This window comes from Pipistrellus hanaki (genome assembly GCF_964339955.1).
Source record: "Pipistrellus hanaki genome assembly, chromosome: 10".
Taxonomy (NCBI): Eukaryota; Metazoa; Chordata; class Mammalia; order Chiroptera; family Vespertilionidae; genus Pipistrellus; species Pipistrellus hanaki.
In genome coordinates, this window is record NC_140512.1 from 47,031,021 (window position 1) to 47,044,201 (window position 13,181).

Genomic DNA, 13,181 nt, shown 5'->3' on the forward strand with positions numbered 1-13,181 from the left:
TTAAAGACAGTGCTATTGCTAAACATGAGAGATTTGGTCCACTGATTCTGAAAGAAATGGAGTCACAAGAAATTCACCAGGAAATTCAGGAATTGGATTGTTATGATGATGTTCCAGAAGAAGATGACATGATTGTCATTGAATAAATGAGTAAATTCTTGATACTGTAGGATTCACAGTTTGTCTGGTTTGTGTTGACAGCTACCGTACTGTATACAGGTAATAAATTTCCTTTATTTTCATTTAACAATAAATGTGTACTGTATTCTTCTTCATGGAAAAATAAGACATCCCCTGAAAATAAGACCTAGCGCATCTTTGGGAGCAAAAATTAATATAAGACACTGTCTTATTTTCGGGGAAACAGGGTAGGAAGTCATTAAGCCACTCTATACTGGATATTTTTATCTGTGGTTAGAGGGAAATGCTGTCCTACCTACTCTCAGAACTATGATGCTATAGACAGTTGGAAAGTAATTTGAAACAAATTTTAGAAAAAGTAAAATATCCATTTCACCCTTGTTTCCCAATCTTTCAGCCCTAGTTAGTTTGTCTTATGTGTTCCACAAATGGCCACTGAACACAGTGCCCAACCCGTAAGAGATATGTAAACGCCCATCATGAGTGATGCTACGTGAGTTACTTCATCCCGAGCCTCAATTTCCTCTCTGATAAACGGACGCAAGGCTACCTGCCATGAGGTAACCAAGAGGATCCACTGAAAGGGCCTATAAGCAGTTGGTACAGGAAATAACCCACAGAGAATGGTTGTCAGAAACATTCGTAACTCAGTTCCTCATTCATGATCAAACCACTTTAATTTACAACTTCAACAGACAATATGAAGTCCACAATCTCTTGAAATTCTGACCGTGCTCCTGTAGAAAAAACAAAAGGGGAAAGCTTTAAGTACTTTTATTTTCACTAACTCAAATCCATAATTCTGTTTATTCAATTATTTAAGCATCCACTGAGCACCAGTCACGTGAGTTGCCTTGTCGAGGAGGGAAGCAAAATCACCTTGTTCTCGCAAAGGGCTTGCAGTCTAGTTATTAAAACAAAATGTTAATGACAGTGTGGGAATATTGGGAAATCTGTAAAAGGATAGGAAGGGGTTAGTGCTGTCAGATACATTAACACAGGAAGCAGGTGGCCTGGGACCTCTTACTGTCCATAACAAACCCAGAGACATACAAATTATAAAAGAGCTTAATTGCCTACCTTTTGGAGACATTTTTGCCATCCCCCTTGGCCCTGCATATCCAAAAACTGCTGTAATTTTCATGTCAATAAGCTACTTCTAATTAAAAAGGCAATACTAATAATACAATTTAATGGAAATACTCAACTATATTTTAATGCTTCCTATCTTTTAAAACAATTTCCAAGGCATTCTGAATGATGGCAATTAAACTGTACAATGATTAATTTAAACTCTTAAATAAGAATGTCTTAATCCGTTGGAGGATCCAAGATGGCTGCTCGGGTAGACACCTAGCCGCAGCAGCTCACAACAATTTCAATGGAATACAACTAAAATGTAGAGTGGACATTGCCCAGAGCTACAGGAGTCGACTGACTGAAAACTCTACAATAGGAAGGAGGGAGAAAACCAGAAGGAAAATCAGAGGAGCTGAAAAAAAGCCTAAGGTACGGAGACATGCTGCGCGCTCGCACGTACGCGCGCGTGGAGAGGTCGCAGCCGGAGAGGAGGAGAGGGCTGGGTGCTGCCTGGCGTTCCCTAGCAGGAAGGAAATAGAACCCCCAGCCTGGGCTGAACCCCCGAACCGGCAGCGCTGAGCCCCAAGTTATGGGCCAGACCCTGGGGACCCAGGCTCTGGCAGGGGGAGACGGGGCTGTGAGGCGGAATCCCGGCGAAAGGCGGGGTCCCCGGAGTCGCGCGCACATGGCGCAGAGGACTGAATGTTGACTCTGATGCTGGATTACCCTAGCCGGAAGAAACAAAGCCTCAGGCGGTGGCGCTGAGCCTCAATCCAGACCGCCCCGAACTCCAGGTCTGGGCCAGTCCCTGGGGACCCAGGCTCGGGCAGGGGGAGACGGAGCTGTGAGGTGGAGTCCTGGGAGCGCGGCGAAAGGCCAAGCCCCCGGAGTCGCACACACTGCGCGCAGAGGACAGTCTGTTGTCTCTGATCCTGGACTCCCCTAATGGAAGGGAGAAAGAAAGTTCCAGTCTGGAGGAACGCGAGGAGGAGCAGGAGCCCCTGCCGGACACCGACCAGCCGGGCGCCAGCAAGGAGCCGGGCGACAGGGCCCCCAGGGGGGGGGGTGCCCCTGAGCCTTCGACTGCTGAGCGCGGGCAACGGAGCCAAGGATGGGGGCTGCTTCCTGGGAGGCGCCGACCCTGGTAACAGGCTGAAGCAGCGCAGGAGCCTGCAGAGAACAAAGGGGTGCCACAGGCCAACCTGCTGAGCTCCCAGGACAAGGAGGAAGAAACCAAAGAAGTTCTCAATGTGAAGAAATCAAGTGAGAGCAAATGATAGTAAAATTACTTAAGAAAGAATACAAAGAAGATCTTGAAAAATCAAAGACTAAGTCAGAACTCAACGCACCAGCCAACATTGCAACATAAATGCGTTGTTTTTTGTGTTTTTTTTTTAAAAAAAGAAAAAAAAAGAGAAAAAAGGGACAGAATGTTGGAACAGCGGCGACCAGGCCTAGAGTGGCCAGGCACAAGGCAGTGGCAGCTGGGCCCGGAGCAGCAGTGGCCAGGCCCCAGAGCAGCAGCAGCCAGAACAAGAGCATCAACGGCCAGCACTGGAGCAGCCAGACCTGGGGCAGTGGCAGCCAGGCCTGAGGCAGAGGCGGCCAAGCCCAGGGTGGCCAGTCCAGGAACACCCAGACACGGAGTGGCCGGGCCCGGAGAAGCCGGGTTGGGAGCAGCCAGGCCCAGAACAGCAGTAGCCAAGCACGGAGCATCCAGGCTGGGAGCGGCCAGGCTCGGAGCACCCGGGTCGGGTGCGGCCAGGCCCGGAGCAGCGGCTACCAGGCTGGGAGCGGCCAGGCCCGGAGCAGCCGGGTCTGGTGTGGCCAGGCCTGGAGCAGTGGCTGCCAGGCTAGGAGCGGCCAGGCCCGGAGCAGCAGCTGCCAGGCTGGGAGCGGCCAGGCCCGGAGCAGCCGGGTCTGGTGTGGCCAGGCCCGGAGCAGCGACTGCCAGGCTGGGAGCGGCCAGGCCCGGAGCAGCCGGGTCTGGTGCGGCCAGGCTGGGAGCGGCCAGGCCCAGAGCAACAGCTGCCAGGCTGGGAGCGGCCAGGCTCGGAGCAGCCGGGTCTGGTGCGGCCAGGCCCGGAGCAGTGGCTGCCAGGCTGGGAGTGGCCAGGCCTGGAGAAGCGGCTGCCAGGCTGGGAGCGGCCAGGCCCGGAGCAACCGGGTCGGGTGCGGCCAGGCCAGGAGCAGCAGCTGCCAGGCTGGGAGCGGCCAGGCCCGGAGCAGCAGCTGCCGGGCTGGGAGCGGCCAGGCCCGGAGCAGCCGGGTCTGGTACGGCCAGGCCCAGAGCAGCCGGGTCGGATGCGGCCAGGCCTGTAGCAGCAACAGCCAAGTCCAGAGCAACTAGGTCGGGAGCGGCAGTGACCAGACCCGGAGCAGCTGGTTGTGGAACGAACCAGAGCAACAGAGGCCAGGCCCGGAGCAGCCAGGCCCGAAACAGCTCGCTCCTCGCCTGTCCCTGCCCACGGCTGCCTCTCAGACATGGCTGGAAACTTTTGCGGGAACTTGAGGGTCTGCTGAATCAAGTGATGAAGGCTTAGATCTGGATGTGTTGAGTTAGTATAGCGCTGGGGTGTTGATCTGTGAGTGCCTTGGGTGGGGCCTGGATGAGGCTGGTTGACCTATTTGGAAATGTCTTTTGTGTGAAATGTATCATTGGGCATGTGGAGGTATTATTGATATGAGAAAATGCTAAGTAACAGATTTACTATCTGAAAAGGGATTTACTATCGGGGAAAGGGAGGGAGGAAGAGACTGAATATAAACTGTGCACCTATGGATGAGGACAATGGGGGATGGGGAGGGGGCAGAGGGTGGGGTGGGAACCTGGTGGAGGGGGGAAGAAATGAGGAACCTTTATAATAATACGAACAATAAAGATTGATTAAAAAAATAATAATAATAAATAAATTAATTAATTAAAAAAAAAAAAAAAAAAAAGAATGTCTTAATCCACAAGGGGTTGTAGGGAAAGGAACTTCTCCTGACTGACTGATGTCCAGATCTGGAAAATGAAAGGGTCGAAACCCTTTACTATTTAGAGCTCATTTCCATGCACATCCACATCATAACATCCCCCTCTGCTGGAGCTTCCCATGTGACTGCTAAACGTAGAAAACGTAGTGGTTTTGGAACTATAAATGTGCACTGTAAGCGCCTGTCTGTCTTGTCCACCCTGAAATCCCTGTGTGGACTTGGTACTTAAAAGCCTTTGGTGGGTAAATGGGGCCCTAATTTGTAACGTAACTTAGGAAAAAATAATATTTTAAAAATATACAATGAAAATGAAGATGAAACCAATTTAGGGTGAGGGGTGGCAGGAGCACAGGGGACAGCAAATGTGAAAATACTAAATTCAAAAATCAGATACGAGTCCTGGCTGATGTGGCTCAGATGAATGAGCACCATCCTATTCACTGAGTGGTCACCAGTTCAATTCCCAGTCAGGGCAAATTCCTGGGTTATGTGATTGATGCCCAGTAGGGGGTGTGCAGGAGGCAGCCAATCAATGGTTCTCTCAATGATGTTTCTCTCTCTCCATTTCCCTTCCTCTCTATCTCTAAAATCAATAAATTACATATTATATATTTTTTAAAGAAATCAGACACATGATATAGTTAATTCTTTATACAGTTAGAAAATGCATATTTCTTCAAGACATCATAGGTACTAAGTCCAACATGGCTCAGTGGTTGAGCATCAACCTATGGACCAGGAAGTCATGGTTCAATTCCCGATCAGGCCATATGCCTGGGTTGCAGGTTCAATCCCCAATGTGGGGAATGCAGGATGCAGCCAATCAGTGACTTTCTCTCATCATTGATGTTTCTGTCTCTCTCTCCATCCCTCTTCCTCTCTGAAATCAATAAAAAACATTATTTAAAAAAGAATGAGTTTTTTCTTTGTTAAAAAAAAGTAAATATAACTTTCAAAAAATAGAAATTTTACCTACTTGTAAAAGAGTTGAGTCTACATTTTCAGTCTTCGTCATCCGGAGGGATTCCCAATTCTTCATCCGTCCATTTGGAAGGATCTGGATATGGAAAGTGACCCTGGTGACACCATTAAAAAAAAAAAAAAAAAAAAAAAAAAAGTCAAGAATCTATACTCCACACAATTACGTTTAAAAAGAAATCCTGGGGAGCCCCTGAGCCTTCGACTGCTGAGCGCTGGCAACGGAGCCAAGGACGGGGGCTGCTTCCTGGGCGGCGCCGACCCCGGCAACAGGCTGGAGCAGCGCGGGAGCCCGCGGAGAACAAAGGGGTGCCACAGGCCAACCTGCTGAGCTCCCAGGACAAGGAGGAAGAAACCAAAGAAGTTCTCAATGTGAAGAAATCAAGTGAGAGCAAATGATAGTAAAATTACTTAAGAAAGAATACAAAGAAGAACTTGAAAATCAAAGTCTAAGTCAGAACTCAACGCACCAGCCAACATTGCAACATAAATGCGTTTTGTTGTTTTTTTTAAAAAAAGAAAAAAAAAAGAAGAGAAAAAAGGGACAGAATGTTGGAACAGCGGCGACCAGGCCTAGAGTGGCCAGGCACAAGGCAGTGGCAGCTGGGCCCGGAGCAGCAGTGGCCAGGCCCCAGAACAGCAGCAGCCAGAACAAGAGCATCAACGGCCAGCACTGGAGCAGCCAGACCTGGGGCAGTGGCAGCCAGGCCTGAGGCAGAGGCGGCCAAGCCCAGGGTGGCCAGTCCAGGAACACCCAGACACGGAGTGGCTGGGCCCGGAGAAGCCCGGCCCAGAGCAGCCGGGTTGGGAGCAGCCAGGCCCAGAACAGCAGTAGACAACCACGAAGAATCCAGGCTGGGAGAGGCCAGGCCCGGAGCAGCTGGGTCTGGTGTGGCCAGGCCTGGAGCAGCGGCTGCCAGGCTAGGAGCGGCCAGGCCCGGAGCAGCAGCTGCCAGGCTGGGAGCAGCCAGGTCCGGAGCAGCCGGGTCTGGTGTGGCCAGGCCCGGAGCAGCGGCTGCCAGGCTGGGAGCGGCCAGGCCCGGAGCAGCAGCTGCCAGGCTGGGAGCGGCCAGGCCCGGAGCAGCCGGGTCTGGTGCAGCCAGGCCCGGAGCAGCGGCTGCCAGGCTGGGAGCGGCCAGGCCCGGAGCAGCCGGGTCTGGTGCGGCCAGGCCCGGAGCAGCGGCTGCCAGGCTGGGAGCGGCCAGGCCCGGAGCAGCCGGGTCTGGTGCGGCCAGGCCCGGAGCAGCGGCTGCCAGGCTGGGAGCGGCCAGGCCCGGAGCAGCGGCTGCCAGGCTGGGAGCGGCCAGGCCCGGAGCAGCCGGGTCTGGTGCGGCCAGGCCAGGAGCAGCGGCTGCCAGGCTGGGAGCGGCCAGGCCCGGAGCAGCCGGGTCTGGTGCGGCCAGGCCAGGAGCAGCGGCTGCCAGGCTGGGAGCGGCCAGGCCCGGAGCAGCCGGGTCTGGTGCGGCCAGGCCCGGAGCAGCGGCTGCCAGGCTGGGAGCGGCCAGGCCCGGAGCAGCCGGGTCTTGTGCGGCCAGGCCCGGAGCAGCGGCTGCCAGGCTGGGAGCGGCCAGGCCCGGAGCAGCCGGGTCTGGTGCGGCCAGGCCAGGAGCAGCGGCTGCCAGGCTGGGAGCGGCCAGGCACGGAGCAGCCGGGTCTGGTGCGGCCAGGCCAGGAGCAGCGGCTGCCAGGCTGGGAGCGGCCAGGCCCGGAGCAGCCGGGTCTGGTGCGGCCAGGCCAGGAGCAGCGGCTGCCAGGCTGGGAGCGGCCAGGCCCGGAGCAGCCGGGTCTGGTGCGGCCAGGCCAGGAGCAATGGCTGCCAGGCTGGGAGCAGCCAGGCCCGGAGCAGCGGCTGTCAGGCTGGGAGCGGCCAGGCCCGGAGCGGCCGGGACCGGAGCAACCGGTCCCAGAGCAGCCGGGTCGGGTTCGGCCAGGCCTGTAGCAGCAACAGCCAAGTCCAGAGCAACTAGGTCGGGAGCGGCAGTGACCAGACCCGGAGCAGCTGGTTGTGGAACGAACCAGAGCAACAGAGGCCAGGCCCGGAGCAGCCAGGCCCGAAACAGCTCGCTCCTCGCCTGTACCTGCCCACGGCTGCCTCTCAGACATGGCTGGAAACTTTTGCGGGAACTTGAGGGTCTGCTGAATCAAGTGATGAAGGCTTAGATCTGGATGTGTTGAGTTAGTATAGCGCTGGGGTGTTGATCTGTAAGTGCCTTGGGTGAGGCCTGGATGAGGCTGGTTGACCTATTTGGAAATGTCTTTTGTGTGAAGTGTATCATTGGGTATGTGGAGGTATTATTGATATGAGATAATGCTAAGTAACAGATTTACTATCTGAAAAGGGATTTACTATCGGGGAAAGGGAGGGAGGAAGAGACTAAACATAAACTGTGCACCTATGGATGAGGACAATGGGGGATGGGGAGGGGGCGGAGGGTGGGGTGGGAACCTGGTGGAGGGGGGAAGAAATGAGGAACCTTTGTAATAATATGAACAATAAAGATTGATTAAAAAAAAAATAATAATAAAAAAATAAATAAATAAAGATGGAATATGCAAATGGCAAAAAAAAAAAAAATAAAAAAAAAATAAAAATAAAAAGAAATCCTGAAAGGAAAAAAATAAAAGACTGTAACATACACACCCTTGACACACCACAGGAGTGAATTCTACTACTTTACTCGATGTTCCAACTGTTCTTCATATTGTTCACTGTAAGCTGAACTGTAAAAATCTGCCCATTGTGAAGCTACCGGCCTGAGCCAGAGTTGGAATATGCGTTTGTGATGAAGAGCAGTAGGAATGGAGGCAACAGATTTCAAAGATACCCCTCATCTCAACAATGACTTAAAGCCCTGGCAAAACATAATGGATGTCTCCAACTGTCCTGCCATTCCTGCTGCGAGGTCTGGGGGCCTTGGGTGGACCTGTTCGTCTTCGATCCCGATCTAGGGAGCATCTGGCTGCACCATCACCTCACACCAAATAGCCACATATCCTGGCCGCTGAGCACAATGGGACAGTTGTGTCTGTGCTGCCCCTGTGAGGACACTAGGCACTCCTCACTGGGCGGCAGGGCTCAGAGAAATTCTATCAGAAACGGGGTATTAAACAACCTGATGCTTCTAAAACTTGTGCATAATTTAACGTTTTTTTTCCCTGACCCTAAAAATAAAACCAAATTGACTAAAATTCAAAGTATTCTGGATCAACAAGCACAGATTTCAGTGGCTTAAAGCTTCATTCATTTCCTAAAGAACAGGGTCAGCAAATGCGATAAACGTTCAGCTGAGGCTAATACGATGCTGGGTGAAAACCTCCCTCTTCAAAACAAATCAGCCCAAATCTCTCCCACCCCAATTCGGTTGCCTTCGGCCTCCAGACAGACCAGATAACATTCACCATTTAAAGATTTTAAGTGTGAATTTAACCTGATGAACCCTTAGTTCACAAGGTGAAAGAACTAGTTTCTAGTGTCCCTTCAAATATGGAAAACACAAAACATAAAACATGGACTGCCTACATGTGCGCCCTTTAGTACAAAAGGGAGAGATAGGTCTCATTATCAAAACTGCTGCATACACACAGGGGAAAGGATGTACGGCAGCCCCCTTATCCACAGGGGATATGTCCTAAGACCCCCAGCGGATGCCAGAAACCATGGATGGGACCGAACCCAAGGCACAGAAAATATTTTCCTATACACACATGCCTTTGCCCTTAAAGGAAGCACTTTACATTTGGCATGTCCACACGTGCTTTGGGGCCATTATCAAGTGAAATAAGGTTGATTTGTACACAAGCACTGAGACACCACAATCGACTCAATCTGATCACAGAGACAGCTACTAAGTGACTAACTGGCAGGTGGTGTAGACAGCGTGGAAATGCTAGAACAAAGGGATGGCTCTCATCCCAGGCAGGACAGAGCAGGACAGCACAGGATTTTATCATGCTACTCAGAATGGTGTGCAATTTAAAATGTATAAATTGTTTATTTCTGGAATTTTCCATTTAATATTTTCAGATCACAGGTGGTCCCAGGTAAATAAAACCAAGGAAAGCAAAATCAAGGGTAGAAAAATAGTCTACACACAAGCTAAGTTACTATTTCTTCCATTCTCCCACCCACAGGAAGGAGATTATTCTGCACTTACCAGCACAGCATCTGAGTCATGCCAAAAGCGCCAGAGAATCCAGAACCACATGGTTGCACTGAAGAACTCCCCCCTGAACACCTGGGACTTGGTGAGCTGGGGAAACTCTCTGTACCGGGGCTCAATGTGCACACCGCCACCAGCACTACGAGGGAAAGGAAAACGTCAGGCAGCTGGCTACGTCTTCAAAGTATTCAGTCCTCCAACACCCTGAGTTCCATCCAGAAACTGAAGCTAACATTTCTCATCTCCTCCACAAAATACAGGATGATAGAGCTCCACAAGCCCTCAAAATACTCCTTTTTCATAAGCTCACTTTAAATTTGTTAAGCAGCAAACACTAGCCTGAACTGACAAGAGACTAATGATGGTTTTCCTTTAGTGAATACTCCTGTATCTTATGAATGTGTTGATAATGAGTTACTGCCCCAAGAGTTTTGGTTAAAGGATTGTGAACCTATAGTAGTAAGCAGTCACTAGCTTTATCCAAAGAAAACAAATAAGCAAATCAATTTAGCCATCTATTTCAAAATAAATCATGTCCTCTACTCCATTGCAATATTTATGGGAAAGAGGACATTGTAACAGTAGGCTTCCTCTTTGACAGGTTTAGATGCTATCCTATCCTATATAATAAAAGCCCACAACCAGGGCATGTGCCCCAACTTCTCACTCAGTACCTACCTCAATTCAAACTCTCAGGCATGCATTCCCCACATCATTCTGCATACAGTAACCCATTCACCCCTATCCTGGACTCTGTAGATTAATCCCCCTCTATTTTCTTCAAACCACTTAACAGTACCTAAACATGTTCTTTCTTTTCTACTTGTTTATGTCCTCTCTCCATAATGGAAGCTCCATTATCTTTCTTTTATATATTTTTTTTAATTAATTTTTTACAGAGAGGAAGAGAGAGGAATAGAGAGCTTGAAACATCGATGAAAGAGAATCATCGATCAGCTGCCTCTTGCACACCCCCCACAGGGGATGCGCCCGCAACCAAGGTACATGCCCTTGACCGGAATCAAACCCGGGACCTTTCAGTCCGCAGGCCGACACTCTATCCACTGAGCCAAACGGTTTTGGCTCCATTATCTTTCTTGTATTATGTTCTATCCCCAGTACCTAGAAAAGATCCTAGAATCCAAAAGATGCTCTATATATTGAATGGCCAGATTATGATCTCTGAACGCGTAATAATCTGGCCACTCAGTGTACATCCTATATAATAAAAGGCTAATATGCAAATTGTCCCCTCGACCAGGGGACACCAGTTTGACTAGCAGGCAAGCTGGCCAACCACCCATGTCCCCTCCCCCTGACCAGGCTGGCCGGACCCCACCCATGCACAAATTCATGCATTGGGCCTCTACTATACACACACACACACACACACACACACACTGAGTGGCCAGATTCTTATACATTCAGAGATCATAATAATCTGGCCACTCAGTGTAAATACTTATTCACTAATGGTCACTCACACCGTGAAATCAGTGTGTGTTATGGAAGAACCAAGAACTCAGTGAAGAGCAGCACCCCCTAACACAGCTGGCATGCTAGTGGTTGAGTGTCGGCCTATGAACCAGAAAGTCACAGTTTGATTCTCCCTCAGGCACATGCCCAGGTTGTGGGCTTGATCCACAGCGTAGGTGTGCAGGAGGCAGCCGATCAATAATTCTCTCATCACCGATGTTTTTCTCTCTCTCTCCCTCTCCCTTCCTCTGTGAAATCAATAAAAGTTTTTTGTTTTGTTTTTTAAAGAAGAGCACCCCCCGGGCTACCATATGGTAGTTCTTCATTGCTGTCTGTGCTCAGGTCACACCTAAGCCTTTTCCTTCTTCCCACCTCACACCATTCCCAGCTCCGCATCTATATCTATACATATAAAAGCCTAATATGCAAAATGTCCCCTCGGGAGTTTGACCAGGAGTTTGATGGCTCACTATGACATGCTCTGATCTCCAGAGGGTGGCGCAGAATGAACGAAGGCCCGCAGGAGCTGCTATGGACCATACTGGTGCATGAATTTCATGCACTGGGCTCCAGCCCTTAATAATCATGTAACTTTAGGCAAGTCACTCCTTTAATTTCCCTGAGTCTCAGGTCCCTCACAACAGCTGAATAGTACTTGCATGATGCCTGCCATGCACAAGTAACTGTCCTAAAACACTTCAGAGAATTGTAATTCATTTGATTCCTTAGAAGTTAACATTATTATCCTCATTATGCAGATGAGAAAGCTGAGGCATGAAGAGATCAAGAAACCTCCAAGGTCATGCAGCTCAAGTGGCAGGCACTATCCTGCACTGCCTCTTGGTAAAGTGTAGATGACGGTTTAAGAGGTCTCCAAACACCACCTGGAAAAATCCAAGGTACTATTTTCAGTCCTGCTCTTACTGAATCACTCCTCTGCACTACCAGCTTGTTTTTGGTAGATGTGTTCTCCCTTGGTAGATATGTCCTGCCACCACCATGCTCTCCAGTCAGTTTCTTAGACTACATACCTCACCAGGTGACTCTTGCTCACTCTCTTAAATTCTAGTGTTGCAAGAGTAAACCCTAATGTAAAATGTGGACTTTGGGTGGCAATGCTGTGTCAATGTAGGTTTATCAAATTGTAACAAATGTACCCCCCTGATGAGTGATGTTGGCAATGGAGGAGGTAATACATGTGTGGGGGTAGGAGGGATTATGGCAAATTTCTGTACCTCCCACTCAAATTTGCCGTGAATTGAAAACTGCTCTAAAAAAATGAATGTTTTTTTAAAATAAAAAATTCTGAATTGCCCAAGCATCTACTTTTAGTTCTCTCTTCTCCCACCTTTCCACACTCGGGGCGATGGCCTACACTCCCGTGCCTTAGAGAAGTAATTCCTCAATCTGCAGCCTGAGTGTTTTTTCAGAATTATAATCTGGCCACAAGGCATCGGGTTGAAGCCGCTCAAGGAACGCTGTCACCTGTTATAAATTATTCAGCCGGCCATCAGGATCCCCTACTGTCCCCTCCCTATGCCCTAAGGCCTCCAGCCTCACTTCTGCCCTTGACACTTCAAATACACACACAGCAGAGGTTGTTTCCGCGGCCTGGACCGACCTCCCTTCCCCAGCTCCTGCTCTAATCCCGGATCCAGATTAGCTTCAATTTGTGTCCACATCCAACTGTGAAAATCCCGAGCGCAGGATCCCCCTGGTGCAGGGTGGCGTCCCTCCGTGACCCCTCTCACCCCCGACCCCGCTGTAACCAACTCCCCCTGGCCTCGGCGCAGCCGACTACAAGTCCCAGCATGCCTCGGGGCGGATGGGTCCCAGGCGCCCGGTGTCAAGGTGAGAACGTCCCGGAAACGGGCACTTTCTGTTAGAAGCAGGCCAAGACCCCACCCCTAGCCGACACTCACTGACGGACTCCGCTTCCAGCCGCCCGCGCGCGAAGGCCTCTGAAGAGGCTGCCTCCGCCGCGAGCGAAAGGCACCACCCGCGTGAGAGCCGACATGCTAGCCCGAGTCCGGAGAGCCGCCGTGAGGCCGCACCACCGCCGTGAGGCCGCACCGCCCCGTTCACGTCACTTCCCCCCGGAGCCCCGCCCCGGACGTCAGCGGCGTCGCCCCGCCTACCTCCTTCCGGAAGTCGTCAAGAGGAGGGAAGCCAAGGTTTGGGTCTCGAATGAGCGTCTCGGTCCCTTTGAGGGGAGGGCTGCACACCTGCAGGGACTCCGGTGTTGTGGTCCAGGGGGTGAGGAGGCGAGTGTTGTCGGCCTCGGGCGTTGCTAAGTGACGACTGGGACGTGTCGGCTGGGCGGCGCCGCGCGCTTTCTCGGGGCCTGGCGTGCGAGGCCTCGCGGAG

At 51.0% G+C, this 13,181-nt stretch overlaps 1 protein-coding gene across 1 annotated transcript; it reads right to left on the reverse strand.

The window, feature by feature from the left end:
• Positions 1 to 796: 796 nt before the first annotated feature.
• On the reverse strand, positions 797 to 12,951 carry NDUFB2 (NADH:ubiquinone oxidoreductase subunit B2). The gene is made up of 4 exons (XM_084896800.1): positions 12,737 to 12,951; positions 9,333 to 9,477; positions 5,177 to 5,276; positions 797 to 878 (listed from the first exon to the last, which is right to left on the reverse strand). The coding sequence occupies exons 1-3, from the start codon at positions 12,829 to 12,831 to the stop codon at positions 5,202 to 5,204; spliced, it is 315 nt and encodes a 104-aa protein (XP_084752926.1). The 5' UTR covers positions 12,832 to 12,951; the 3' UTR covers positions 797 to 878; positions 5,177 to 5,201.
• Between the last annotated feature and the right edge of the window lie 230 nt (positions 12,952 to 13,181).

Bases quoted from the DNA above. Each gene is read 5' to 3' on its own strand.
- NDUFB2 (XM_084896800.1), bottom strand. From the start codon at position 12,831: ATGTCGGCTCTCACGCGGGTGGTGCCTTTCGCTCGCGGCGGAGGCAGC. The intron at 9,478-12,736 runs GTGAGTGTCGGC...TTTCCCTCGTAG, and splicing joins GCTGGAAGCGGAGTCCGTCA to TGCTGGTGGCGGTGTGCACA. The intron at 5,277-9,332 runs GTAAGTGCAGAA...TGGTGTCACCAG, and splicing joins ATGACTCAGATGCTGTGCTG to GGTCACTTTCCATATCCAGA.